This window comes from Drosophila takahashii, chromosome 2R (assembly GCF_030179915.1).
Source record: "Drosophila takahashii strain IR98-3 E-12201 chromosome 2R, DtakHiC1v2, whole genome shotgun sequence".
Classification (NCBI taxonomy): domain Eukaryota; kingdom Metazoa; phylum Arthropoda; class Insecta; order Diptera; family Drosophilidae; genus Drosophila; species Drosophila takahashii.
The window spans coordinates 41,143,050-41,169,282 of NC_091679.1; the positions used below are offsets into that span (position 1 = coordinate 41,143,050).

At 39.6% G+C, this 26,233-nt stretch overlaps 6 protein-coding genes across 7 annotated transcripts in view; 5 read left to right on the forward strand and 1 right to left on the reverse strand.

Moving 5' to 3' along the window:
* ND-B12 (NADH dehydrogenase [ubiquinone] 1 beta subcomplex subunit 3) overlaps positions 1-26,233 on the forward strand; it is a 118,163-nt gene that overhangs the window by 50,800 nt on the left and 41,130 nt on the right. The gene's annotated exons all lie outside the window — the stretch shown is intronic.
* Positions 6,324-10,618, reverse strand: LOC108057021 (aminopeptidase N). The gene is made up of 6 exons (XM_070213233.1): positions 10,478-10,618; positions 9,052-9,504; positions 8,846-9,001; positions 7,355-8,750; positions 6,798-7,300; positions 6,324-6,742 (listed from the first exon to the last, which is right to left on the reverse strand). The coding sequence occupies exons 2-6, from the start codon at positions 9,501-9,503 to the stop codon at positions 6,526-6,528; spliced, it is 2,724 nt and encodes a 907-aa protein (XP_070069334.1). The 5' UTR covers position 9,504; positions 10,478-10,618; the 3' UTR covers positions 6,324-6,525.
* Positions 9,752-10,664, forward strand: LOC108057022 (uncharacterized). The gene has a single exon (XM_017141089.3). It carries the CDS (start codon positions 9,822-9,824, stop codon positions 10,662-10,664), a length of 843 nt encoding a protein of 280 aa, XP_016996578.3. The 5' UTR covers positions 9,752-9,821.
* LOC108056982 (uncharacterized) lies at positions 18,434-18,988 on the forward strand. Its single transcript, XM_017141043.3, has 2 exons — positions 18,434-18,581; positions 18,640-18,988. Exons 1-2 carry the CDS (start codon positions 18,562-18,564, stop codon positions 18,902-18,904), a joined length of 285 nt encoding a protein of 94 aa, XP_016996532.1. The 5' UTR covers positions 18,434-18,561; the 3' UTR covers positions 18,905-18,988.
* On the forward strand, positions 21,939-24,335 carry LOC108057001 (uncharacterized). 2 transcript variants are annotated; one of them, XM_044393128.2, is made up of 2 exons: positions 21,939-22,083; positions 22,143-24,335. In XM_044393128.2, exon 2 carries the CDS (start codon positions 22,152-22,154, stop codon positions 24,111-24,113), a length of 1,962 nt encoding a protein of 653 aa, XP_044249063.2. In that variant the 5' UTR covers positions 21,939-22,083; positions 22,143-22,151; the 3' UTR covers positions 24,114-24,335. The 2 variants fall into 2 exon arrangements, with proteins under 2 accessions (XP_044249063.2, XP_070069493.1); XM_070213392.1 differs by having other exon boundaries at positions 21,976-22,079.
* Positions 24,831-26,013, forward strand: Rpi (Ribose-5-phosphate isomerase). Its single transcript, XM_017141067.3, has one exon. The coding sequence runs from the start codon at positions 25,037-25,039 to the stop codon at positions 25,859-25,861; it is 825 nt and encodes a 274-aa protein (XP_016996556.3). The 5' UTR covers positions 24,831-25,036; the 3' UTR covers positions 25,862-26,013.

Consider the following 26,233-nt stretch of genomic DNA (forward strand, 5'->3'; position numbering starts at 1 on the left):
GTGCACACACAATGGCAGGATGACGCGTTGTTTTGTCCCATTTGCAGGAGCAGAAGCAAAAGCAACAGCAGAAACAGGACCAAGAGCAGGAGCAACAGAGATTTGGATCTTTTGGTCTATTGTTTGCAGCATCGAAATAATGCCGTTTCATGCATATGCATTCACGACGGGTTATCCGAGGGTTGGGGGTGGGGCTTCGGGGGTATCGGGGGTTTTGGGATATAGAATAGGGAGAAGCACTGTGCAGACAATCAAATTTGATGTCAGAATGTGCCGGCGAATAAAAGCGGTCTGTTTAATATGCATATATGCATCACAGTCCCAGTTTCGGTTCCAGTTTTCATGTTATTTCCCCCACTTCCCACCCTCTCCATTATAGCCCCACCCAAACTTTATACCCCACTCATCCTTTTCCGCTATATGTATGTATTTGCCAAAGCGCATCAAAATAATGAGCAGCCGCCCGTAAATATGCTTTAAAATTTTACGAGTTGTCATGGGGGATTAATGGGAGCCAAAAAGGATATTGGGCTGGGGTGGGGGTTTCTATTGTTCAGCAGAGTTTCCACGAACGAAATTTGAAGCCAGATTAGCCTGATTGTGCAGCAGAATCAAGTGGTGATACCTAATTCTGATTGTAAGTAGAAAATACACGAAAAATACCATATGTAAATTCGAATCACTTATATGATGGGATATTTTTGGGATACAAAATAATAAAACATTCCATAAGCAAATATCCAATATTTCAGAGGGTACATATTTTAAATCTGCAATAGTTCTCCATTCTCTGCTGTCTTAAAGTCAATTGTAGGAAAGGGAAGTGGATGAGCTTTGCTTTTCCATCGGCTTGGACTTTGAAGCCTTTTCCTATTGGTTTTTTCCTTCGATGCGTGCTAAAAGTGTTTTTCTTTTGACTCCTTCTTTTTGCTGTGTGCCAGGGTAAACAGAAACTCGACAACAACAACAGAAATCAACTATAAGGAGCACTTAAAAGAAACACATTGGAGAGCTGGAGAAAGTGACTCGAAAGAGGAGGAGAAAGTGGCTGGAAGAAAAAGCAACTCGATGCTTCTGTTTTTGTTGCGAATGTTTTCCCGAGTGGGCGGTTGGGCGATTTGTTTTGCACTGCCAAGGTCAGAGGCCACTCAAAGTGGGGCCAATCAAGTGCTCGTTGAGGTGGTCAAGTGAATTATTGAGGCATGGGTTACATGACTTGGACTAGTCGAATTTGCATTAGCATCAAGTGGCTGACACTCTCAATATTTATAGAGGTGTCGAGCGATTCCATTTCGATGATTGCTTATCGATTTAATGGAAATTAGCCATCACAACAAATAACCATTCAAGTGTATAAAATGGGAGAAAATGTATTACCAGAACTATATCTAAAACTGATAATATTGATATCTTTAGATCTTCTAGATACTAGCACTACCTTAAGGATGCGAGTCCTTAAAGTGCTTACTAATGATTTTACGCACTCACAGATTGCAAAACACACAGTTAGTAATAATGCCACTAGAATGCTTGCGCCAGATGGCGCCACACAAATTTAAACTCTACAAGGGAAATTTCTGTTGCAAGTGCAGCAATAAAATATTTGCAATTTAATTAAACGAAATTAAACAATCCAGCCAGCATTTGTGCAAACATGTGTGGCAATTGTGCTTGCCTCGTAATCTAAATTTGTAAGTTGCCATCTCTTTGCCTGCCCTTCCCCCATTTCTCTGTCCGTCCGTCCGTCTCTCTCTTGGCCGGACAAGGGGAAGTTTTTCGGGCTTCTGGTCCTGTTTCCACTTTTGTGGCAAGTTTCTTGAATGTCTCACAGCCTGGAGGCGCCAGCAAGAAATAGTTTTCACGTTCTATTTCTTTTGCCCAGAATTCAAACAAAAGTACCGAGGGTCCGGGGAAGGAAGCAATAAATGTAAAGTAAAGTAAGAAAAGTTTTTACTCTGATTATGATGAGGGCGGCGGGGCGTGGCAGCAGCACTTCGCATTTGGTCAGCAAATCGATTCGATTCGGAATGTGAATGTGAATATGCAACAGAGCCACGCACAATCAAAACATGCTAGCCAGTGCAGAAATATTTGCATAAATATTTGCACACGCAACCACCGAACCGACCGGGCAAAGTCAATAAAAAGGATTTTCACATTGGCCAAAAGTTTTTAATGAATTTATTTTCCCTTGGCGGCATTAAAACAACGAACAATGAACACCTCCCACCTCCGAACAGCCGTAATTTACGACATCAACAAAATGTAATACACAAGTTAGACAATAAAAAGCATCGACATCTCCCATCGAAAGGCAAACAAACAAGGTGCACAGCAGGAAAAATGGAAAATGGAAAATCGGAAAGCCCAGGAACAATGAAGCTGCAAAGCTTCCAACAAGGGGGAAAAAATGCACTAATTGAAATATATTTCCCCCGTCAGGGACTTAATTTCAAAGAAAACTTGTAAGGTGAAAAGGTCAGTGCAATGAAAAGGTTTCCAAGTTCATTGGGGGCTTTAAAATGCATTCTAAAATGATCTATTCAAGAAGTTATGAAAAGAGCTTTTCGCTGGGAAAATTAGCAATGAAAGGATATTTATACCCGTTACTCGTAGAGTAAAAGGGTATACTAGATTCGTGCAAAAGTATGTAACAGCTAGAAGGAAGCGTTTCCGACCCCATAAAGTATATATATTCTTGATCAGGGTCACTAGCCGAGTCGATCTAGCCATGTCCGTCTGTCCGTCTGTCCGTCTGTCCGTCTGTCTGTCTGTCCGTCTGTCCGTCTGTATGAACGCTGAGATCTCAGAAACTACAAAAGCTAGAAGGTTGAGATTTCCCACACATATTCTTTGGCTTCCTACGCAGCGCAAGTTTATTTTAGCCAAGCGCCACGCCCCCTCTAACGCCCACAATCGCCCACTAACGTTTTTAAAATGGGTCCTGCGCCCACATCTTTAAAGATTTCCGAGAAGTATAAATGCAATTTTGTTGTGTATATTTATACCTATCGAAATGTAGAAGACATTTTTCAAATCGGACCATTCATTAAAAAGTTATACGCAATCAAAATTTCTATATCTATCTCCCTCCCACTCCCTTTAGCTGAGTTACGATTATTAGTCGGCACACCAACCCGACACAGCGTTCGCCCTCCCTTTAGCTGAGTGACGGGTATTAGATAGTCGGGACACCAACCCGACTATAGCGTTCTCTCTTGTTTTTTTAATTGTAAGCTACTCAATGGCAAAAACATAATAAAAATCATAATAAAAATGGGTACTCCAGATGGAGATTTGAAATACTAGAGGTATACATTATTACCATAATTGGAAGATTACATTTATCAATTAATAAACAATTAATTAATAAAATGTATGCTTACCAGAAAGTATGCAATTTAATTTATGAAATGTTATTAAGTAAACAACACATTTTATCTAGTTGTTTCTCTTTGTAAGAAGTACTCATCACATAACAAGTAATCCACAATTGACAGCCGTTTATAAAGCAATTTGAAAAGCAAAAAGAACAACCTCAAGCTCCATAAAACCATATGCACCTTGCAACACAATGGTAATCACGTTTTCAACTCCTTGCGTTCAGCAATTGACCCGATTGCCGGGGCATGCGGCATAATCGACAATCGTTGCCAGGAATTGATAATCTAAACACTCCAATTGAATTGCAATTGCAGCTACACACAAATAATTTGTCTCACTTAAATGGGGTAGATGGGGTATAAGCTTGTCGTATTCAATTAGGGGTAATTAGACCATTTTCCATTTTCCAATGGACAGCAAATGGAGGAGGTCTCCGCCTGCGTCAGTTTGTGTGCCACGTGAACAGAAATCCGAGTCCATATATGTATGGAATGGTATATCTATAGATTCGCACATTCACTAGATAGATACACCCACACGACAGCAGCAGCAGCAGCAATCTGCGAGGCACGCATAGAGAAATTCAATTTTAATGCGGCTATTACATAATTTGATCCCTGCCCTGCCAGACACTGAATGCATATTAATTAACGTTCAAAATCTGATTGTGTGCCAAACTGCAGCAGCAGCTGAAGGATCCCCGAATGGCAGGCAAGGCATATGCCATACAAAATCCAGAACTATCCTTAGGCATTGGGCTTTCAAAAGAGCCAACCAAGCATAAAACTTTCGCCTCAAATTACTCACACATTCGCCTCGAGGAAAAGCAATAAAAATTCATCAATTTTATATTGAAGAATAACATTTTTAAATCAGTCATGAGAGAAAAGCCAAAGCTTGAGTGATTTAAGTCTTTAAAATATAATTCTTAGAACAATCAAACGAAGAAAGGAAAAGATTTAGTCTTTAATGGCTAATTTCATAAGATTAAACATTTTAAATAGTTAAAAGATGACAGCAAAGGATTAAGTGTCTAGTAATAAAAGTCATACCCTATAAATTTGGAAATAATATTTTTGAGCAGTTAACAGATTACCGAATTATATGGCCTGTACGTTACTTATTGAAATTTAGTTATTATTTTATATACTTTTTATTTTCCCGTACTACATACCATATATCTTTTTTAAAGAATACTTCAGTTAAGCAATTAATTTGACATTTCAGCCGCATTTTCGCTCGTTCGCGTTGCATTCGGATTCAATTAATTTGTGATAAATAAATAAGCAAAAAGTAGCGCTAAAATGCCGATGTTCAGCGTAAATATTTAACATGAAATAATCCGGAATCCGAGAGTCCGTATGTGTCGAAAAACATTTGCACATCAACTGGACCAAATTGTTCTGTGCTGTTTCTGTTCTGTTCTACACGCACGTCAAGCTGGCATCACATTTAATTAATTTAATAACCGCTTTTAACAAGCATTAATATCGTTAATTTTTCTGACAGGGCCACTTTTCATTTGCATTTTGCATTTATGTATGAATTTCCCAACGAAATTTTAACGTGCCACATAGCGCGATGCATACTATATAAGATGTATGTTCATATGCATTCCCTTTGTGGTCTCAATTATGGGTCATCAATTGATTGATTCAGCACAATATTTACTTGAATGAACTCTACTGCCGAATTATTGTCAAGGGAATTTTGTTAAAAGCCTTTTTGTCCTTCTGAATATTATTACTGTCTATATTGAGTTTTATTTAGCAAAGGATTGCATTTATTTGTTTCTTAAGGTTTACATTTTCTTAGTCAATATAATTGATTTGGCAATTATCCGAAATTAATTAGTCTAACAACTACACGCCATGTCTACCTTAACATCCTCATCCTTTTACCTCAAAATAGTATATATTAATTGTATTAATTTCAATTTAGCCTGATAAGCTTTCAATCGAATTAGATTTCATCAACTCCAGGCGATTGTCAGCCGTAATCCTGCAAAATATTCCTCATTGTCTGCTTAAGCAGTCAACAAACAAATCAAAGCTGTGATTGTTGGTAACTGCAAGTTGAAGTGGCTGCGATACAAGCCATCAAATTGGTTGCAATTGACAGTTACTTTTGCCTGATTGACGCCTTAAGTCTCACTTTTGCCATGCAATCCATTAACCCTTCTGGCACATCAATTACAACCGATTAATTTGTCTAATTGGCAGCCAGTTGTGTGGATCTCGGATCCTCGGGAATCCTATTCAGATGACAAACAAAGGGGATAACTAAATGCCGGGCCGCCATTTCCATGTTCTTTCCACATGTCATCGTCATCAACATCGCTGGATATGGTATGGTATATGGTGAATGGCAGTGAGGAATACATATTTTGACGTACCCGTGTAAACGTCAAATGCCAGAATGGACCAAGCAGCTCCGCCAAAACAAAGGAGCTGCTGGATGGATAGTGTCGGTGTGTGTCCCGTGTCCTGTGTCCCGTGTCAGGCAATCCACAATCCACATCCACCAGTCAAAGTCAAACCCCTGACAGGACCCGTTCCTGACAGCCGGCCTCCTTGAGTCCTCTATTCCCCTATCCGCCCACCCTAAGTCGCATTCCTTTCAATGCCGGCTCCAAGATTTCATCGCTATTGCCTTAATTAATACCGAGAACATGGAACCTGACAGCTCGCCGAATCTTGGCCAGCATTAGTTGACACAGGTGCCTGCCCTGAAAGGCATACAAAAGAATGGGAACAAAAAATAAACTAAAATAAACTATGCACTAAATCAACAAAATAGCCTGAAAGTGTATTAGTATTTAAAAAAGAAATATAAATATTTGTATATTTATTTTATTTGATACTTTTATTATGCTTTTTAATTTGACTGGTTTTTACGCGCTTTGTTTGCCACTTTCAGCTATTTTCATGTACTTTGTAACGCGAGCAAATCGGATGTTATTTTTTAAGTTTAAACATAAATATAATTTAAGTAATTTTACTTAATTAAATAAAAATACATTTTAGATCTTAAGCCCAAAAAGTGTCCATCTTAGATTTACAATAAAATACAGTATTTCAATTTAAAGGTATAATTTTAAGGTTTCTTATTTCTTAGTTCACATTAATTAAATTAAACTTATTAAATCAATTTACCCAGCGCCTCTATAAAATCACTTGAGCAATCCTTCTGCCATTTCTGATTAATTTTAACCAGGTCATGAGCTTTTTGCAGGCCTTCCTCGAACTCGTTGAGGTCCTTTAACTGCTCCTTAAGTTGTTCCAGTTCCTCAGGACTTTGAAGATTTCCAGCCAAACTGACCAAGAGTCCTGTAAGCTCTTTCTTTTTGAACTTTTCACTAAAAAAAGATTAGTATAGTAAATAATGAAATATTACATATATGTAAAGCTTACCCTAAAGTTTTTGCATTATTCAGGATATACTTTCCTGTCGGAGCAACCAAATGATCTCTACTCAGGGCTGTTTTGACTGCCAACATACTGCAATCGCTTAGGATTTTTTCATCGGAATTTATGGTAAAGTTTAAAAACTGCTCGAAATTTTTGAAGTTACGGCAACAACCCAGAGCCGATGCCAATATCCTTTGCTGAGCTCCATTCGTAGAGTTCTGGAACTGGGCAAATATCTCCTGGAATTCCGCATCGCCACCTTCTTCCAGAAAAGAGCAATAGGCAAGCTGTTGGAAATTGGAGGGCAGCTCATCATTTTCCCCATTCCGATGGGATATAGTCAGTATCTTGGCCTGATCGGTGCAATCAGCTACGTGATAACGACAAGCCTGGGAATACGCAAAATGAGCAAAGGGAATATCCTTGACAGGCGTATTTGATCCTGTTCTTTCTGCCAACTTGGGAAAGCGATTGTACAAGGGCAAAATAAGTTGTTGCATATAGATCTAGAAAGATAATTTCAAATTAATAATTGAAACTGTAAATTAAAGTTAGCTTACCTTAAATTGCTTTGAATTTTCTTCATTCAATAAAGGTCTCAAGCTATTCAAGATATTAACAGCTCTCTGCCAAGGCAAAAAGTCCGCCTCTTTTTCCAGATATCTCAACAGATCAAAGGCCATATCATATTTGTGAATTTGCACTGCAGCCAATGCCAAAAGATCATCCAGCAGTTGAGCTCGATTAAGTTTATGAATACCACCAAAGTTGGAATCATTCAATAGGCTTTTCGTTATCAAGCGCCAGTTCTTTTTGTCATAGTTAACCCTAAAAATGGTGCTAACTTGGGGATTCAGAATGATCCATTCATTAGGGGATGGAACACCTGGTAAAAGCAGATCTTTTGTGGCCAAAGGGCACTCCAACCAAAACTTGGGGATAGTTTGATCAAAGTCGGGCAGGTTTTGTCTAACAAAACTCAAGGGGACCCACCAGCAGGATGAATCGGTTATAATATCCTGTCCTTTAAAAAACCTAGTTTGTTTCAGGTTTACCCTGCCCGTTTCGTAATCCCGAATGAGGGTAACCAAGGGATAACCACCTTGCAAAGTCCAAGAATCCATGGCTCTGTTAAGATTGAAGTCAAAGGGAATAACCTCCTTTTGGAGGGCAGCCTCTTGAAGGGAATTCCAAAGATCCCTTTGAGCCACATTTCCCAGTTGGTATTTTCCCAAAAAAGATCGAATTCCCTGGAAAAAGGCTTCCTCACCGAGCACTTTGTGCAGCATGCGGATGGTCAAGGATCCCTTCTGGTAAACATAGTCAGTAAATTGTCCGAGAATCTCTGCTGGATCCTTAACATCCTTTGAAATGGCAGGCACAGTACCATTCGAATCCTTGGCAAAAAAGTTCGCCAAGTCCCTACTTATAAACCGTTCACCTCTAGTCAATTCTGGTTGTAAGGCATCCAAAGCCAAGTAGCCGAAATAGGTAGATGGACCCTCCTTTAGCCAGAGATCATTCCACCATTTCATGGTGACCAGATTTCCGAACCACTGATGGGCATATTCATGGGCCACAGTAAAGGATGTATCATCCTTTTGCTGCTGCAGATAAACGCCCTTGTTTTGTGGCAACTTCTCTTCGTTGTAGGTGACCAGACCCCAGTTTTCCATTGCCGTAAATCGGTGAGTGGGCACCGTAAGCTGATCGATTTTCACCAGGGGAAAGTCCATTTGAAAGAGATTCTCATAAAATGCAAGCAGCTTGGGAGCTATTTCCATGGAAATCATTTCCTGATCCAACAACTTTGGCTGCATCCAATTGCGGAAGGTCACTTGATTGCTGGTCTTGCTCTCTGAGTTTCTAAGATCATGTACAGCATAGGCCACTAAATAGGTGGAGGTCCTCAAAAGCAATTGGTGATCGCACCATATATAGTTTTCCAGAGTTTTACTAAAAGAAATAAATAACAAGTAGATAGGGACAGTAGGAATTATTTTCTAAGATAAATCGGATTCAATAATGCCCAGAACTCATATAGAACTTACTGCTTTTGACAGCCTATAATAGGTGTACCACTAAGACCCGTGTACTTCTTGTCATATCCCAGTGACACATTAAAGGTAGATTTCCAAGAGGGTTCATCGAAACAGGGAAATGCCTGCCTGGCAAACGTAGGCGAGAATTGTGTGACTGCTAGGTGACTAAAAAAAATATATTATAATCGTTATGAAATTTTAAAAATTAAACTTACTGAACTTCTTTGGTAACAGCATCTGTGTAGTTACTTTTGTAATAGCCACTCAAGGAATCATTTAAGCTGGCTTCGAAATGCATTTCCAACTGGTAGATCTCACCCTTTTTTAATTCGCGAGATAAGTGCAGTGTATAGAAATTATACAACTCGTTTATTTCAATGCCAGTAACACTGTTTTTTTCAGCCTCTGAGCTAACTGATGTCCGATCTTCATGTATCTTCAAGTAAGCGGCGTGCAAAGTAATATTTTTGGTCGATTCCCTTGCTAAAATATCGATTTTTACAGAGCCTTCAAACATTTGATCTGTACTATTCAAATAGGTAAGAATTCGCAGGTTATAGTGCAGGGGTTCCACCGAATTGGGCAACCGATAATGATCGTAGACAGCCCATGTAGAAGGAATTCCAAGGATCAAGAAGATTCCGAAACATTTGTAGAACTGCGACATGCTGTAAAAAAAATGGGAAATTACTGACCAGAAAGAATCGGTTTTAAGTAAATTAAATATTAATGGATGTAAATTAAATATTAATGGATTTAAAAAAAAAACCTGAATTAAGAAATGTAAATGCATTATAATCTCAAATTAGTATTCCTTTAACGATATTCCACTTTAGGGAGTTTAAAGTTTTGTGAAATTAGATATTATAAACTGAAATGAAATCCCAAATTAGTATTCCTTATTATATCGGTTTTTAGCTTTAGGTAGGCCTTGACTTCTCCATTAGTTTTCTTAGTTATTTGGTTAATCTCTTTCGATTGGAATATGTTTTTGAGGGTTTTTCGCGGTTCGGGCGCCTCCAAAATTGTGTGTTTAGCGCGGGGTGGTGGCGTCTGTTATCCAACCACCTCCCAATCGCTCCACCCCGCCGCACTGCAACAACCACTGCAACGCGGAGTGTGCCACATGTCGCGGAGGCGACTCCGTTGGAAGCTCAGCATGATGCAGTTGCTCAGTGGCCTGCGGCATCGTTACTGCCTGTGGCGTCTTCGCAGCCTCCTGGGAGTGTCCTTCGACGAGGGCGGATTTCAGGAGGGCACTCGCCAGGCGGCGGCCACCATGATTGAGGCAGTGCGTCAGGCGGACTGGCCCTGCATCCGGAGTTGCTGCACGGAGCGCGGATCGGCGGATATATACGGATTGTCGCAGGTGCGCAGTTCCTACGCCAGTTTGGTGCGATTCCAGAGGGAGCACCTGCGTCATGCCCTTCCCGTGAGAGTGGTTCGTCGGTGGATCGATGGACGTTGCTATGTCCTAGTGGATATGCTATTTGTCGGCCTGCGCAATCTCCTGGATCTTGGAACGACGCAGGAGAAGGAGGAAATGATCCAGCGGATTCAGGGTGCCCTAACTGATTCGCAGATAGACGATCAGTTCGATCCGAACAACTGTCGACTGGCCATCGCCGAATTGGTGCTCACCTTCTGCAAAGAACTGCGTGAATCCTCCGAATTGGAGGATCCTCTGGATTCCGATTCAGATATTAAAAACGAGGAGCCCGATGATGGCTGGCTAGTGGATTCGTACAAAATGCACCGCTTCAAACTGATAAGCTTTAGTCCAAAAACTCTAAGCTTTCGGGTTATAGAATTTCTGAAACCGGTTTAGTAATGTCTACGCTTTTTAAGGTGTTTTTATTAAGGCACTCGAAGAAGCAATTGCAGTCACGTGCCGGTCGATGGTTCAACGATCTCTAAAACGGAATTTGCATTATTTTCAACCGACTTTGCCAGCGATCACTCTCCGGCGATCATCGCGCGACTCGGGTCTGAAGTGAACTGATCGGTTTCGAGGGCAACCCGATTTATTTATGGCTTTACTTCGAGAGGTGTGTTTTGTAGTCAGCTATCACTGTGATTTTAGTAGCGATTTCTTCAGTATCTCATTAAATGTGTACTTTTTTAATTTGGGTTAGAGAATTATGGTTTAGGTTTTATTTTTCATTTTTAATTATACAAATTTAAAACAATGATAAACATATTATTTTGTCTTCAAAAAAAAACACATTAAAAGGTAACAAATCTAATTTATATATTTGGCAGTTCCTATGCATAGATTCATGTTGGTATTTTTTTTTAAATCAGTCCAAAAATTTTGCTTACTTAAAATTTTTATTTTCAAGAGCTTGCTACTGTTTTTTTTGTGAGTTCTAATGATTTATGATTGTGTACAAAGGTGCTATTTTTCCAACTATTATTTAAGTTTTGGCTCATTCCACGTGAAACGTGACAGGCCAATTTGGGTCAAATCTCAGAATCAATCGAAACTTTTTTTTTCGATAGAGGATTGAAATATAAGGATCGGTTTTTATTTTTTTTTTTTTAACTCTTACCGTTTATTTTAAAAAAATAATTTTCTAATTAAGCTCCGATTTTTCAGTTATGCATCACTTGAGACTCGTTTGAGTTATTTCAATATTTGGTATGCAACTTTGTGGGATATGTTCATGTCTTTCAGAAAAATAATTAAAAAAATTTTTAATTATAAAATTAAGTATTTTTTAAGAGAATTTAAATTTAAAAAAATTCTGTACGCCGGAATACACGCGGTTTCCGAATAAAAAAATTATCCTCATATTGCTTCATCAATTCTTCACGAAGTGGTAAAATAAAATTTTTGTATTTGCAAGACCTACTAGTAAAGACAACGATTTTAGTTTAGCAACTTTGCATCAAGCAACAACAGCGCAACGTGTAAGAAGAGAACAGCAATACGAACACGGGAGAGCAGCAATAGTGCTTTCCCTTTCTTACACGTTGCGCTGTTGTTGCATGATGCAAAGTTGCTAAACTAAAATCGTTGTCTTTACTAGTAGGTCTTGCAAATACAAAAATTTTATTTTACCACTTCGTGAAGAATTGATGAAGCAATATGAGGATAATTTTTTTATTCGGAAACCGCGTGTATTCCGGCGTACAGAATTTTTTTAAATTTAAATTCTCTTAAAAAATACATAATTTTAAAATTAAAAATTTTTTAAATTATTTTTCTGAAAGACATGAACATATCCCACAAAGTTGCATACCAAATATTGAAATAACTCAAACGAGTCTCAAGTGATGCATAACTGAAAAATCGGAGCTTAATTAGAAAATTAATTTTTTTAAATAAACGGTAAGAGTTAAAAAAAAAAAATAAAAACCGATCCTTATATTTCAATCCTCTATCGAAAAAAAAAGTTTCGATTGATTCTGAGATTTGACCCAAATTGGCCTGTCACGTTTCACGTGGAATGAGCCTTTTACGATTTTTTTATGATTAATTGTTGGTAAGAAAAATTAAATTTAAAAACACTAATATTAATTCAGCCAACTTTTAGTACTGTCGCCAGTACTGGCTACTAATTGCACTTTATCAATGTTTGCTTGGGATAATTAAAACCGGAGTCGAGAACAAAACAGACGCCTTTTAATTTAAGCCGGAGAGTAAGAATAATTTGTCAAGCTGCGAGCTCTTAACCCATGTACGCACATTTACACTCCAGATGCTGCTGGCTGAAAGAGTAAACTATTTGTGTCCGGAACCCAAGGATGTGGAATGGAGGGGGCTGAGGGGGTGCCATAGCGAGCAGAAGGAAAATCACGGCGTGTCGCTTTCGAATGGAACATAAAAAATTGAGGGCTTAATTAAAAAGCAAAAATGTGCTGCGATTTTCCGCTTTTTTAACGCCAACAGCAGCAACTTCGGCAGTCGTGGCCCGTCGTACCCGTATTTATATCCATACCCGTACCCTTACCGCCAAAAAAAATAAGGAAAAAGAAAAACGGAACACATTTTCCAGGGCCAGGGACCAAAAACAAGGGAAGAGCAGCTCTACAAGAGCAAAAACTACTTGCTGGCGACTTTTTATGTGCCCCATGTTCCTTGGAAGCAACGAAAACCAAGTTCCATTTGAAATTTTCCGGGCCTCATGTGTCTTTTTATTTCGTCTCCTTTTCCCGTGGCCCCGTGTTATGCGCCTTTCCTTCACTTACAAATTAAGCTTTCCCATTGCTTTTCTTTTTGTTTTTCATTTCGTTTTTGCAGGCCAAGACCATGACTTTTGTTGTTAATTAAAGTTCCGGCTAAAAACGTGAAACTCTCAAGTGCTCATTAAAATTGAAATGCGACTGCAGGAACAAAACCAAGACCAAATGTGTGCCAAATAATGATGTTCCAGCCGGAGCCAAATGGGATTGTAAAGTTCAGTTTTTTAGTTACATTTTCCAGGTGGAAAATTCGGAATGGTTTTGTCAAATTTTTGTGTGATTCACTGACTTAGAAGAAAAGCTTTGTTTAGCTTAAATTGTAAAATAAAGAAATGGGTTATAAAACTATAAAAAATGGGGGAAACAACATTTCATAACAAATTTTGAGACGAAACATTAATATACAATCGACTTAATAATTGCTATACAATTCGGATTATTCATTTTAATAGTGGTAAAACATTATAAAAGAAAGGGTAGACCTTATTAAAATATATTCGTTTAATAATTTTTACTATGATAATTTATAGGTTTAGATGTCCTATGTAAGCTTATAAATTTTTTAATTGGTTCAATCTATAATTTTTGCATAGAAAAAACGCAAACTGGCCCCACTATGCACCGTTTTTTTACTCAAAAGCTTTTCTCTTTTAAGAGAAGAACAACCGATTTTTCGGATTTAACTGTGTTCTGGTTTTGAATGATCGAAAAAAAAGAATAACCGAAAAAGAAAAACAAAGAGAAACTAACTGTTCTGTTCATATAGAAATATCGCAAAAATTTTAAAACTCTACATAGAGGCAGTTGCTTTACCGTGTTCATTAACAAAAATTATTTCAATAAATAAATAAATAACAAAAACAATTAATGTCGTAAAACAAAAATACCTGCTGTTAAAAATCTGGCACTCTAGAAACAGTAGGAAAAATTCACAAATCACTTGTTGGCCAAGTCCAGTTACAGTTACAGTTGCAGTTGCAGTTCCCAGAGTCTATATAAACTAGCCGTACTCTCCGCCCGAAATCAGGGCAATTGCAGGGCTTTAAAGTGCTCCTTGGCAGGCCACATAAATAAATGTTTGCACATTTACTTTACAAGGCTTCCCCTCGTCTTTCAGTTTCTGTTCCTCTGGATTGCGGGTGTTGTGTTCGTTTCGTTCGCTTTGTTGCTCCCAGCACGTTCATAACTCAACTCCCTGCTCCAAGGATGCTCCGATTGTGCGAGGATGAGAACAAGGATGCGGATGTGGATGTGGAGGTGGCTCTGCCGGAGGTGTTGCCTCCTCAGACGCTTTATTTACTTGCAATTCGAAGCCGAGGCTCCGGCTGGCAATCTCGATACTTTCGAACTCGGTTTACACCCCGCATTGTTTCCTTCAGTTTCCGTTCCGCTAGCTATATGATTCTCCGGAGAGAGATTGCCATAACTTTGTATAGTGTAATGGCAATGCAATTGGATAAATTTGGCAGCACGATGAACTGCACCCATCACCGGGGATCGGAGATCGGGGATCAAATTGCAAGACAAAAAGCTCTGGAGCCCAAGTCAATTTGGCCAAGTCTCACAGGCGGTCAAAATATCGGAGTGATGCAGGACTAACTGAATCGAATCGCTGCAATCACGTCCCCAATGGGCATATTAGTATTACTAGCTGACGAGGATGGATTAGGATGTGCTGGACGAGGGGGGCGGTAACTAACTGCAATCTAATTCTGTGTAGGTGGGAGGACATTTATCTGTATGGTTTCTTAACAGGGTATCAGTCATTCAAAGGGGTAGTCACCTTGGTTAGATTTATAGAAAGGAAATAAGTACAAAATGTACGTAAATATAATTCTAAATAATATATGTGAGAATCAAAAATTTTAAAATGATTTGACTGTAATTGCGTTTTTTTTTAGACCTTTTTTAAATAACTTTTATACATTCTAGATCATTAAATATCAATAAATAAACTTTTAAACTTTTTTTCTCACCCAAAGACAAGCAAATAAAATTCAGGGAATCCGAAGTGAGGATCCAAAAATAAGAAAATAACATTTAGGGTACTACAAAGGTTGATCGACACCCGATTTACTGGCTTATAAAGCCATTGGGTTATAAGCTGAGCCGACAATGGCCCAAGTGCGACGAGGCACTGGCTCCATTTTCGGGGCAGTTAGCAGAATGTCACGTAGCAAATGCGACAGCGTGGTCAACATAATGAATGGGGCGGCCACCCGCTCCGCCCCTCGAACCACGCCTTCTGCTCCTTTGGGACCAAAAGAGTGCAGCATGATGCAGGTGCAGACTGCGAGTCCTTAGACCAGAAAAAGTGTTGCCAATTTGACTGTTTTTTAGATAAGTCTGCGTATTTTCCATATCTATTTTACGTGATTTATGTAAAATATTAAATCGCTTTGGAGTCAAAATCTGCCAAGTGGGCCACCCCTGTTCCGAAGGTCCGATTTTCATCGAACTTTTTTACTTTTCCGGTTCACAACGAAAATATAAGAACTTCATTTGAACGGTTTTGCGAAATTTTGAGTTTTACCGGAGTTATAGGGGTCAAAACATGGCATTTTTGACACTTTTTCGAAAAAGTTGCACTCAGTCAAAAAATCATAACTTCGGAACGGTAAGAGATATCTTTATGATGTTTTCACTAATCGCTCAAGAATTATTATGGCTTTCCATAAAAAAATTTAAAAAAAAATTAAAAATTTTTTTTCTTAAAAATAAATCAACATTTTTTTTTAGTTTTTATTTTTTTCAGTGTTCTTCACCAGCTATAGAGTTTAAAACCATTTGAAAATGAAGTTTGATTCATTACGAAAAAGATCAAAAAAAAAAAAAGAGGGGCCCGGACAAAGGTTTTTCGCAATATCGATTTGAAGAAGGGCGCACAGCGGTTTTCCATACAAAAACGGCTTGCTCGTGAAAATTGGCTGGTCAACACATGCCGTTGCGCGCGTAGCGTCAGCCGACTGCAGCTGTCAATGGCGCACTTTTTGTCGTTTTGTATGGGAATCCGCTGTGCGCCCTTCTTCAAATCGATATTGCGAAAAACCTTTGTCCGGGCCCCTCTTTTTTTTTTTTTGATCTTTTTCGTAATGAATCAAACTTCATTTTCAAATGGTTTTAAACTCTATAGCTGGTGAAGAACACTGAAAAAAATAAAAACTAAAAAAAAATGTTGATTTATTTTTAAGAAAAAAAATTTTTAATTTTTTTTTAAATTTTTTTATGGAAAGCCATAATAATTCTTGAGCGATTAGTGAAAACATCATAAAGATATCTCTTACCGTTCCGAAGTTATGAATTTTTGACTGAGTGCAACTTTTTCGAAAAAGTGTCAAAAATGCCATGTTTTGACCCCTATAACTCCGGTAAAACTCAAAATTTCGCAAAACCGTTCAAATGAAGTTCTTATATTTTCGTTGTGAACCGGAAAAGTAAAAAAGTTCGATGAAAATCGGACCTTCGGAACAGGGGTGGCCCATTTGGCAGATTTTGACTCTTTGTGAAGTATCCATCCTTTGTATTGATTCATCTTTGGAATTATGTTTTAATTTTACAAAGAAAGGTAACTTAACTATTAAATTAATAAATATACTTACAAAATCCATTCCAGCTATTCTTAAATTTTGATGAGAATAACTTTTCAACCCATATTACAATTTTTAAAATTTCGAAATACAAATTTTATTAACTTCCTAAAGCAATTTGAACATATTAAATCTCTTTACTGAAATAAAGTTAAAAAATCAAGTTTTACGAATTTTTTAAATTTAGAAAATTCTAAAATGTCTGAAAATATTGTTTTCAAATATAGACATAAATCATAATTTGTTGCAAGCTACTTACAGCAGCTATTTCTTAAATTTTTGGCCACCTCTGGCCGGAGCTTCCAATCCGTGGTATCCATTCGTGTCTGGTGTTCACTGATTGCTCTGGCGGGCGATTGCAATAACCTTTGCCCATGTCGACCATGTCACGACATCTCCGCTCCATGGGAATGGGTATGGGTATGGTTTTCGGGGCCGGAGCCGAAAAAGGACCCCTCAGACGGTTGGCTGCGAAAAATGTGTCGATGCACGTGACATTTTCGGATGCAATTTGCAATTTGATTTTGTTCCCCGGGGTTTTCGGAGAATGGGGCAGTCGGCAGTCTGCAGGTTGCAGGTTGCAAGTTGCAGATTCAGTTTGTAGCCTAAGTTCAAGGATCAAATTGATTCCCCCGTTTGGCAGCAGCAGGTGTGAGATGTGAGCTGCGTCTTTGCATTGTTACACTTGACCAATTCGGATTGCAATTACACACCTGACTGTTTTCCCGCCCCCCGCCTTTTTGGGTGAACCTGACTTTAGGTCTGGAAAGGTGGAAAGTGGGTGGCTGGCTGTCTATAGTTCGCTAGATATCTTTGATACTCAGGTGTGTGTTGGTGGTGGGCTGGCTGGCAATTTCAGAACAACGATTTTTGTGTTGGTTTTGGCTTGTTTTTCAATCTACTTTCTTTGTTGGCATCGCCTCCGCACCAGCACACCACTACTTAGTCTGTTTATTGTTTCTTCTGCGCGCTGTGCAATTTGTGGGGATTATTTGTGTGGGGTAAGTCGGAGAGTGCCATCGAGAAAGTGGAAGACAGACAATTAGGAGACAAGTGGATGGGACACTGGGTTAATTGGAATCTTCTTTAGGGGCATGTCCTAATCACCAAATTATACCGGGCACCCTTAGTTCTTTCGTTTCATTTTTTTTTTTTTTCATTTAAAAAGATTATGGAAAAATTAACAGCTGAAAAAAGAAGGATATTACTACGGGTGTAGTGTAATTTAAACAATGGAAAATATATAAATGGGTTTTTATTTCAATCCTTTTTCTTATATTAGCAATTTAAGGCTTAGAATATTTTTAAGTTATACAATAAATTAAAGTTATTTAATAGTTATATACATTTCAGCCATTTTATTTTAATTTATATTTAGCAAGAATTCAATAGTAGGAATTTTGAAAAGCTTTTTATCTGAATCTTTATTTTATAAATATAGATAAACAATTAAAAATCGCTTTTGATGGTCTTACAAATATTTTTATTATTTATTTGATTTATTTTGAAACATAGTTAAGCTAATAAAATGTAGCAAGAACAAACGAATTTAATTAACTATTTAAAGCAGCCACTTAACAACGAGAAATCTGAGTAGACAGCAAAGTTTACTAACATTTGCACTCAGACTCTGGAGTTAATAGCACCCTTGTGTTAACGGATGTGGATAGTCCTTTACCCCCTAACTACAAACTTCTCTTCCTTGGTTCGGCTTCTCAGGTCACTTGATTGACCTTCTGTGAGTGGCAAACGGTGTTGAATGTCAGTCAGCTGCAACACTCCGCCCAATTTCCTTCTCCATCCGGCCAATCCTTGGCCTTTCGATAAGTGGGCAACCTAATTGGGGCATCGAACCTGGCTCGGAGAATTCTGTCGGCTGGGTTACTTTAGTGTTTCAATCACCGTACATTAGGCACACTGCTTTCTGTGTTCTACTCATTCAGCCGCAAGATGAAGAAAGCTGGGGATTTGTAAGAGTTAGTCAGAAGGATTCGTAGTTCAATCGTTTAATACCCCTTCTTTCGATAGCCTCTCACTGCTGAACAATCGCGATCTTCTGAAGACCCCCTCCGGAAATCCCATTGTCAATTTCCTGGTGAAGCCAATGAGTGTGGAGATGACTACGGCGGATAAGCTTATCACGGGTGCCCGGCGCCAGCGGATGATGGAGCTCTTCGAACAGGATCGCGCCTGGGAAGCCGCCGAGTTGTCCCGATTTGGATTGAGTTGCATCAAGGCCCCGGATTGCTACCCCTGCTGCACTCCATTCGAATGCTCGAAAGCCAAGTTTTAGGATTTGCTTATATTTCGAATTCATGGAGCTATAAATTGTATCTTGCTTTTAAGTAAAATCTTTAAATATTTAAACGAAATAAATTTAATGACAACAGTATATTAGTTTCCTAAGAAATACTATTAATATTTGTTAGTTTCATTTAAAGATTTTATTATACTATTAATAATGTAATAACGAATAAATTTATTTATTTTTAGCTTTTACCCTAATAATAATAAAATTTAAAATTTTTTAGATCAAATTTAAAGTATTTAATGACGAATAATAAAAGATCGCAAAAATAGAAAAGAAAATACATCTATACATCAAAACCAAATATATTATCTAATTCTAAAAATAAATATTTTGTATTTATTTTTTTTTTCCTCTACACTTCCGGTTCCTGCGGTCAACTGTCGGCTGTGTAATAAATTGATTCGGTGGGCCTTGTCTGCGGCCATTAATCTATTTCCCGGGCAGAGAGGGCCACGCCCCCAGCTGGTTTTGTTGTTCATTGTTTAATGAATGGCAGGCAAATTTCGGCGCCTTTGTTTCGAGATAAAACCCTTTTGGGCGGATCGTGTTTTTTCGGTAGGATTTCTCTCCATTTATTCTTTTTTTTCTCTTGCGGGGAACAAAACACAACTGATTATGGCGGCAGGCCTAAGCTCAATAAAAGCGCCACTTGCTCGGATTAATTGAAAGCCAAGGGAGAAAGGCAGGCTTTTTGCTCACTTCGGTTTGGTTTTGGTTTGGTTTCGCTTTTTTTTACTTTTGGAGGATTATCCTGCGACCGCTCCTCCATCATCATTTGTCATTGTCACCTAACGGAGTGTGATGGCCCGCTCCATTTTGCAATAGATGAGATAAGAGGCGGACCACCTCCTCTTCCGCAACCCGGTTTCGCTCAGTGCACTCGGCTGCACTTCCCGCCTGACTTTTGAGCGTGATTTTCTTTTCCGTGTGCATTCAGCGATGCGCTAATCAAATTATAAATCGTGCCCATTGGAAAGTCGTTCGATGCAGGGGTCGTTCGAGAGTCGACATTGTCATCATCAGCATGGGCAATCATAACTCGCACAAAGGGAAAGGCAGGCTGAGCTTTCTCCCACTTTGCCCTCTTTTCCGCCACTTTTCCGGCATTTTTTCCAGATCCCATTTGAGGTGCTGGTGGGGTCATAATGGATGTCGGGGCAGCTGCATTTGGGTCGTCCATTTGCACTTTTCGCCCTTAGCTCGTTGTTTTTTTTTAAATATTTATACCCTCTCTAAAGAGAATCTATAGCCTTTGGGACTTATGATAATTCTGTGTGTCTGTTTTTTTTTTAAATATTTATAATTTTTTAAACATGAAACAGGGTTTGGATAAATAGAAAATAAAAAATTGAAATAAATTAAAAACAAAGATTTTTTAACATGTTAAAAATTAAAATATCATCGTAATTATATAACTGTATTTATTTATATATAATCTATCTGAAGATCACAATATGAATATTACATAAAATAAAATGGGAATCCATTTACTCTACAAATAAATAAAAAATACATTGAAAATTGTTTTTTTAATTTTATATGTTAGATGTCAAAGATATTACTTTTAGATGGCAGGGTATCCTTTGTTTCCAGGACTCGAAAAATGCATTGCCCTTATGTTTTTCTTGTTTTTTTTTTCTTATATAAAGTTTTTTCACGTGTAATTGAGAAGGGCGCCGAGGAGGAGGATGAAGTGGGTGGTTCTGGGCTCAGGTGTTGGCCTGGAACATTTCACATGGGTCGCATTAAACAATGCCCATTTCTTTAATTAACAATTTGCATTTGCTGTGTTTCCCCGATTTTTTCCTGAGCCCTCTTTGTTGCTCTTAATTGCTGTTTACTTTGCTCGGCTGTTATTTTATGTTCACTTGCAATAATAGAGCTCCGTTTTCAGTAATTCCACTGGGGAATGGCAGGTATGTTTGTATCATCGATGCAGGACTTTTCCCCCCTATGATCCCCTTTATAATCCCCAACTGATGGAATTTCCCTGCATTCCCCTGGCCTTTGTGTGGCATCTTTTTTGCTAATGACTCGAAATCCCATCCAATCATGCAAACTGCTTGGAACTTTGTTTGCGGCTCGACCTCCGGATTTTCCCCTCCGGCCGGAGATAGTAATTTATTTCTTAAAAAGTGAAATCCATTAACACAAATTCTTTGGCCCCACTATCTTTTCACATCTCGCCCCCTTTTTTTCTATGTATATCTTTATGTCTTTCCCTGACCATTCACGTGGCTCTTATGTTCCGGTTTCCCAGATTTTCCAGCTTTTCCGCCTGCTGCTTGGCCAGAGAAAAATTGCAATCACCTTTGTGATTGTGTTCTGCCTTTCAGCTCTATCGCTCGGCATTCAACAGTTCTCGCTTTGTGCACTAAAAGTATTAAATTTCTTCAAATATTCTCGGTATATGTTTGTATGTATGTATGTATGGTTCATGCAACTCTCGACCATTTGTGGGGATTCCCCTTTTTGACTTTTCTCATCGCCCGGCAGTAAGTCACTTTTAAATGCTTTTCTGTGCGTTTACGGTATTATCGTGGTCCACAAATTATTTTTTAGAAACACAAGCTTGTTCTATTGGTAATCTCATGACTAAAATATATTTAACTCCAAGTAAAACATTAGTATTAGTAGCATAACCTGACCTAATATATAAGTATTTAATTAGACTTTTCCTTTATTTTACAGTCAAGAATGGAAATTTTCATTTCATATAAATTAATAAAATTCAAGAATAAATTTGAAGAACTTTTTACGAAAATCTAAATTAAAAAGAATAATTAGAAAAAAAAAAACAAATGAAATGTTATAAACCCTTATACATACATAGATGTAAAAAATTTAAGAATTCAAAGAAGAAGATTTAATAAATTAATAAACAATTTAAATAAATAACAATATACAAATAAATTTTAATAAAAATAGTAATACCAAATTTAGCATTCAAAATACCGCACGAAGCTAAGAAGGCGTTAGGATCTCCTTTCTTTCAAATTGGCGGAATAAGACTTTTTGGCGTGGGTACAGAATTCATTTCTAAAGAATCTTTCAAAGTGATCGGGTCGTAAATACAGTTTCCCGCTCGCAACGGCGACAACCGAGGTTTATTTAATAGCCTACATAAATACACAAGCAACATCTGAAACGAATTAAAGTGGGTAAGCCGATCCTCAAAGAAATCTGCTGACTTTGCTTTATTTAAGTGCCTTTTTCTTAGAAGGAGGCCATGAAACTGCTGCTCTTTTGCTGCGCACTTGGCGTGCTAACTGCTCCGGGTTATGGAGGAGCCGTTAAGGAAACAGTGGACATTATCCGATTGATCCAGGACGTCACACACTCCATCCTCAAGACCTGGGATCTGATCAACAAGATGCCCGTGGCTGAGGTCACGGCGGGTGCTCTGATCTACGAGAATCAGCGCCAGATGATGAACAAAATCGAGGAGGTGAACGGGAATATCCGGAGTCTGGAGGAGCAGCAGGAGCGGAGCACTGTTCTGACCATTGAGACGCTCCTGAGGGAGACGCAGGCTCAATCTCAGGTGCTCTACCGACTCAACCAACTGAAGGATCTCACCAAGTCCATAGATCTGCGCTACGAGCAGCTGCAGGGCTACGAGCAGGACAGAAAATCGCTTGAGCCCAGCACCCTCATCGCCTTTGCCAACTGGAACGTTAATCCCGGCTCCAATTCGCTTGCCTACTTGCTGCAACTGCACCATGATAGTCTGTATTTGGGCGACTCCATGGTCGAGGAGCAGGACTACAAGGACTCGCTGCTCTGGGAACTAACGGCCAGTGCCGACGCCTCTCCGGAGCAAATGTGCCTGGCCAGGCAGTCTGCCCAACAGTTTGCCTACCAGCTCTTCTCCAAGTCAGTTCTCAGCGAGCTGAAGGGCTACAGCATGATTGAATTCTCCTGGATGTTAATGCGCCAATCCGGTCGCGGAAACTACACCCAGGAGCTGCTGCTGATGCGCCGGAGCCACCAGAAGCGCATCGAGCAGGCTCAGCAAGTGCTCCTGGCGGTCATGACCCACAGCAGCCGGCTGTACTGGCGCTGCGATCCCGGGAAAGATGAGCATGTGGAGGGCAAAACCTATGATCGTGTCACACGCCTGCTGCAAGGCTTCGTGGAGAACGAGGTCAACCTGAATCCAGAACAGAGCTGCACGAGCGATTGCCCCAGTTACCGGGACACCCGCTCCAGTGGCTGCTATCAGCCGGAGGAGGAGTTCTGTGGCCAGCAGCCCGCCTGCAAGGGAAGGCTCTACAACTGCAACTCCATCGACACGGACATGTCGATCTGTCTAGCCTCCAATCGGTCTACAAGGCGCTATGAATACATCAACTTCGGAGACGATAAGTCCAACCAGGATTGCAAATCCAAGCTGCGGGAGCCCTCCTCCTGGTCGAGCTGGATCTTCTGGCGCTGCCACTACTGCTTTTGCCTGTGCGATGAACCGGGACCCAAGTCGGATCGCTACTTTAACCTTCGTGATGCGATTACCGACTTCAAGGAGAACAAAATTGTGACTGGCGTTAGGTTTGTGAAGAGCCAGCGCGTCTTCCACTTGCAGCTGCAGCAGGGTGAGCTTCTGCCCCGAGGAACCATCAACAATAGCTCTCTGGAATGGCTGCCCGTGGAGGATTACAACGTGAGCGATGTGGACATTCGCGATGGCTACGACTACCACACCTTGAGCATGGACAGCAGGGCCATCGATCTGGACGAGATTTCGGTTAATGCAACCGACCAAGTGGTCACCGGCGTCCGTTTCCGGATCTTTAAGAATCACCTGAACCTGGAGGTGCGTTTCTCTTTCTTCAATTTCACCACCGGTCGTCTGATCGAACCGCTGACCAAGAGCTATTGGCTGGGCAATGAAAAAAATCAGCGAAACAAATTTATTTTGAAGGAAAGTGATTTATCCACCGCCTCGGAGCTTCCATCGCTACCGCTTTCTAAGGACAACCAATACCTGGAGTTTGTTAGCTCCAGCCAGTTGAAGGATGCCGCTCAGAGCACTTTGCCTTTCGTAGATGTCCAGGAAGTGGTGCCACATCCGGCGGTTCCATTGGCCGGCTTGGGAATCTACTACAAGGGACGACCTGGTTACGGCGGCTTCCTTGCCCCCAAGGTGTTGACCTACGATTTAAGCAAAGGGCTGCTGGATCCACGCACCTAAGGACGTGGAAAATTTGACGAATTTCTTATATTTAACAATATGTTCCGAAAAAAGGGCGAAACAAATATTTTAATTTAAAGGAGGCATTCCTGGGAAACTATGTACTAAATATATCAAAAAGAAAAGCGTATGCCAAAAGAAGTGCCAACAAGAATGCTAAGAATACCCCCTTAAAATCGCTTTCATATTTCATTCACTTATAATGTCCTTTTAATTTGAATATTTTCTCCAATATACTATTATTTAAAAAATTTGAATAAAGATAGTACATCGCTAAAATCACTGTTTTTATTGACCAACTGTGCCAAAACAAGCTTAAATCAGATATTAAAATCTGAAGAAAAAGATTTCAAGAAATAATCTTTATTTACATACAATCTTTTTTTAAAAACAATTCTAATTTGACGAACAATTTCATTATTTTATAAAATAATTTTTATAAAAACCTTTGCAAATAAATGCAAATTTATTTTAAAACCGATTAAAATTTTAAAGAAAAATCATCTCCCTTAAAATTACCAATATGTGTATCTCCCAAAAACAACAAACTAAATATTTATAAAAGATTAGTACAAAAATGAATTAAGCAAACTTCAATAAAACTTCAGTCTATGACAGAGAAAAATATTATAAATTATGCTCTCGTCTTGTCAATAATACTTAATTTACTTATGAATGACTGGAGAATTGTGTCAAATACAGACACATGTAATTAATAAGGTAACCCAAACTACTTTTATCGCATTAAAACTACACCCTAATGTAACAAGGAATTCAAATAACCGCGCGCGCCACTTAAAAGTTCTGCTAACTCAGCCGGCGCAACTGTGAGAAATCCCTAGCGCGCGCCAAAAACCGCAGGCGGCTTGATCTCTGTGACATTGAAGTTGTGATTAAAAAAAAATCAAAAAGCTGTTAACCACATGTTATCTGGGTTATTGCGACAAGGCGTCCAAAATCTCGGCAGAGCACTATACCTCGGGGCACCCAAGCACACCAAGCACTACTCCCAGTCCCGCAACATGGACGACATTGCTCTGGACGCGGCCAAGAAGACGGCGGCCCGCACGGCCGTGGATCAGTGGATCACGGAGGACACGAAGATTCTGGGCATCGGGAGCGGCTCCACCGTCGTCTACGCCGTCCAGCGGATCGCGGAGCGCGTGTGGAAGGAGGGGGAGCTGACCGACCTCATCTGCGTGCCCTCGTCCTACCAGGCGCGCCACCTGATCCTCGACTACAACCTCAATCTGGGCGACCTGGACCGGAATCCCAACATAGACGTAGCCATCGACGGGGCCGACGAGGTGGACAGGCACATGGTGCTCATCAAGGGAGGCGGCGGCTGCCTGCTGCAGGAGAAGGTGGTGGCCTCCTGTGCCAAGCACTTCATCGTGGTGGCCGATTACACAAAGAACTCCATCCGTTTGGGCGAACAGTGGTGCCGCGGAGTGCCCATCGAGGTGGCCCCCATGGCCTATGTGCCCATCAAGCTGCACATCGAGGCTCTGTTCGGCGGAGAGGCCTCGCTGCGGATGGCCAAGGTCAAGGCCGGACCCATTGTCACGGATAATGGCAACTTCCTGCTGGACTGGAAGTTCATCGCCAACCGGGAGTACGACTGGGATGAGGTCAATCGGGCCATCACCATGATTCCGGGCGTCCTGGAGACGGGACTGTTCGTCAACATGACCCACAAGTGCTACTTTGGGATGGCGGATGGCACGGTCAAGGTCCAAAACAAGTAGAATACGGGGATTATGAATAAAGTTCAAAAATCAAACAGGTTTTCTTTAAAAAAAACGTTGAATGAGCCATAGTTACGTTCTGTTTTGCATTTATCTATTACTACTATGTTCCTTAATGCTGAAGTTTTTTCATAAATAAAGATTGAATTATATTTCTTAAATGTGTTTAATTAAAAGTTCAAAACTAAAAAGGGAAGTTTTTTCATAAATAAAGATTACATTTTGTTCCTCAAATGTGTATACTTCAAAATTTAAAACTAAAAAGGGAAAAAACTCACAAAATAAAAATGGTTGCATATAGGGATTTATTCAGCATCTACGAAAAATAAAATAATTATAAATAAGTCGGTATTTATTCAAAATCATAAACAT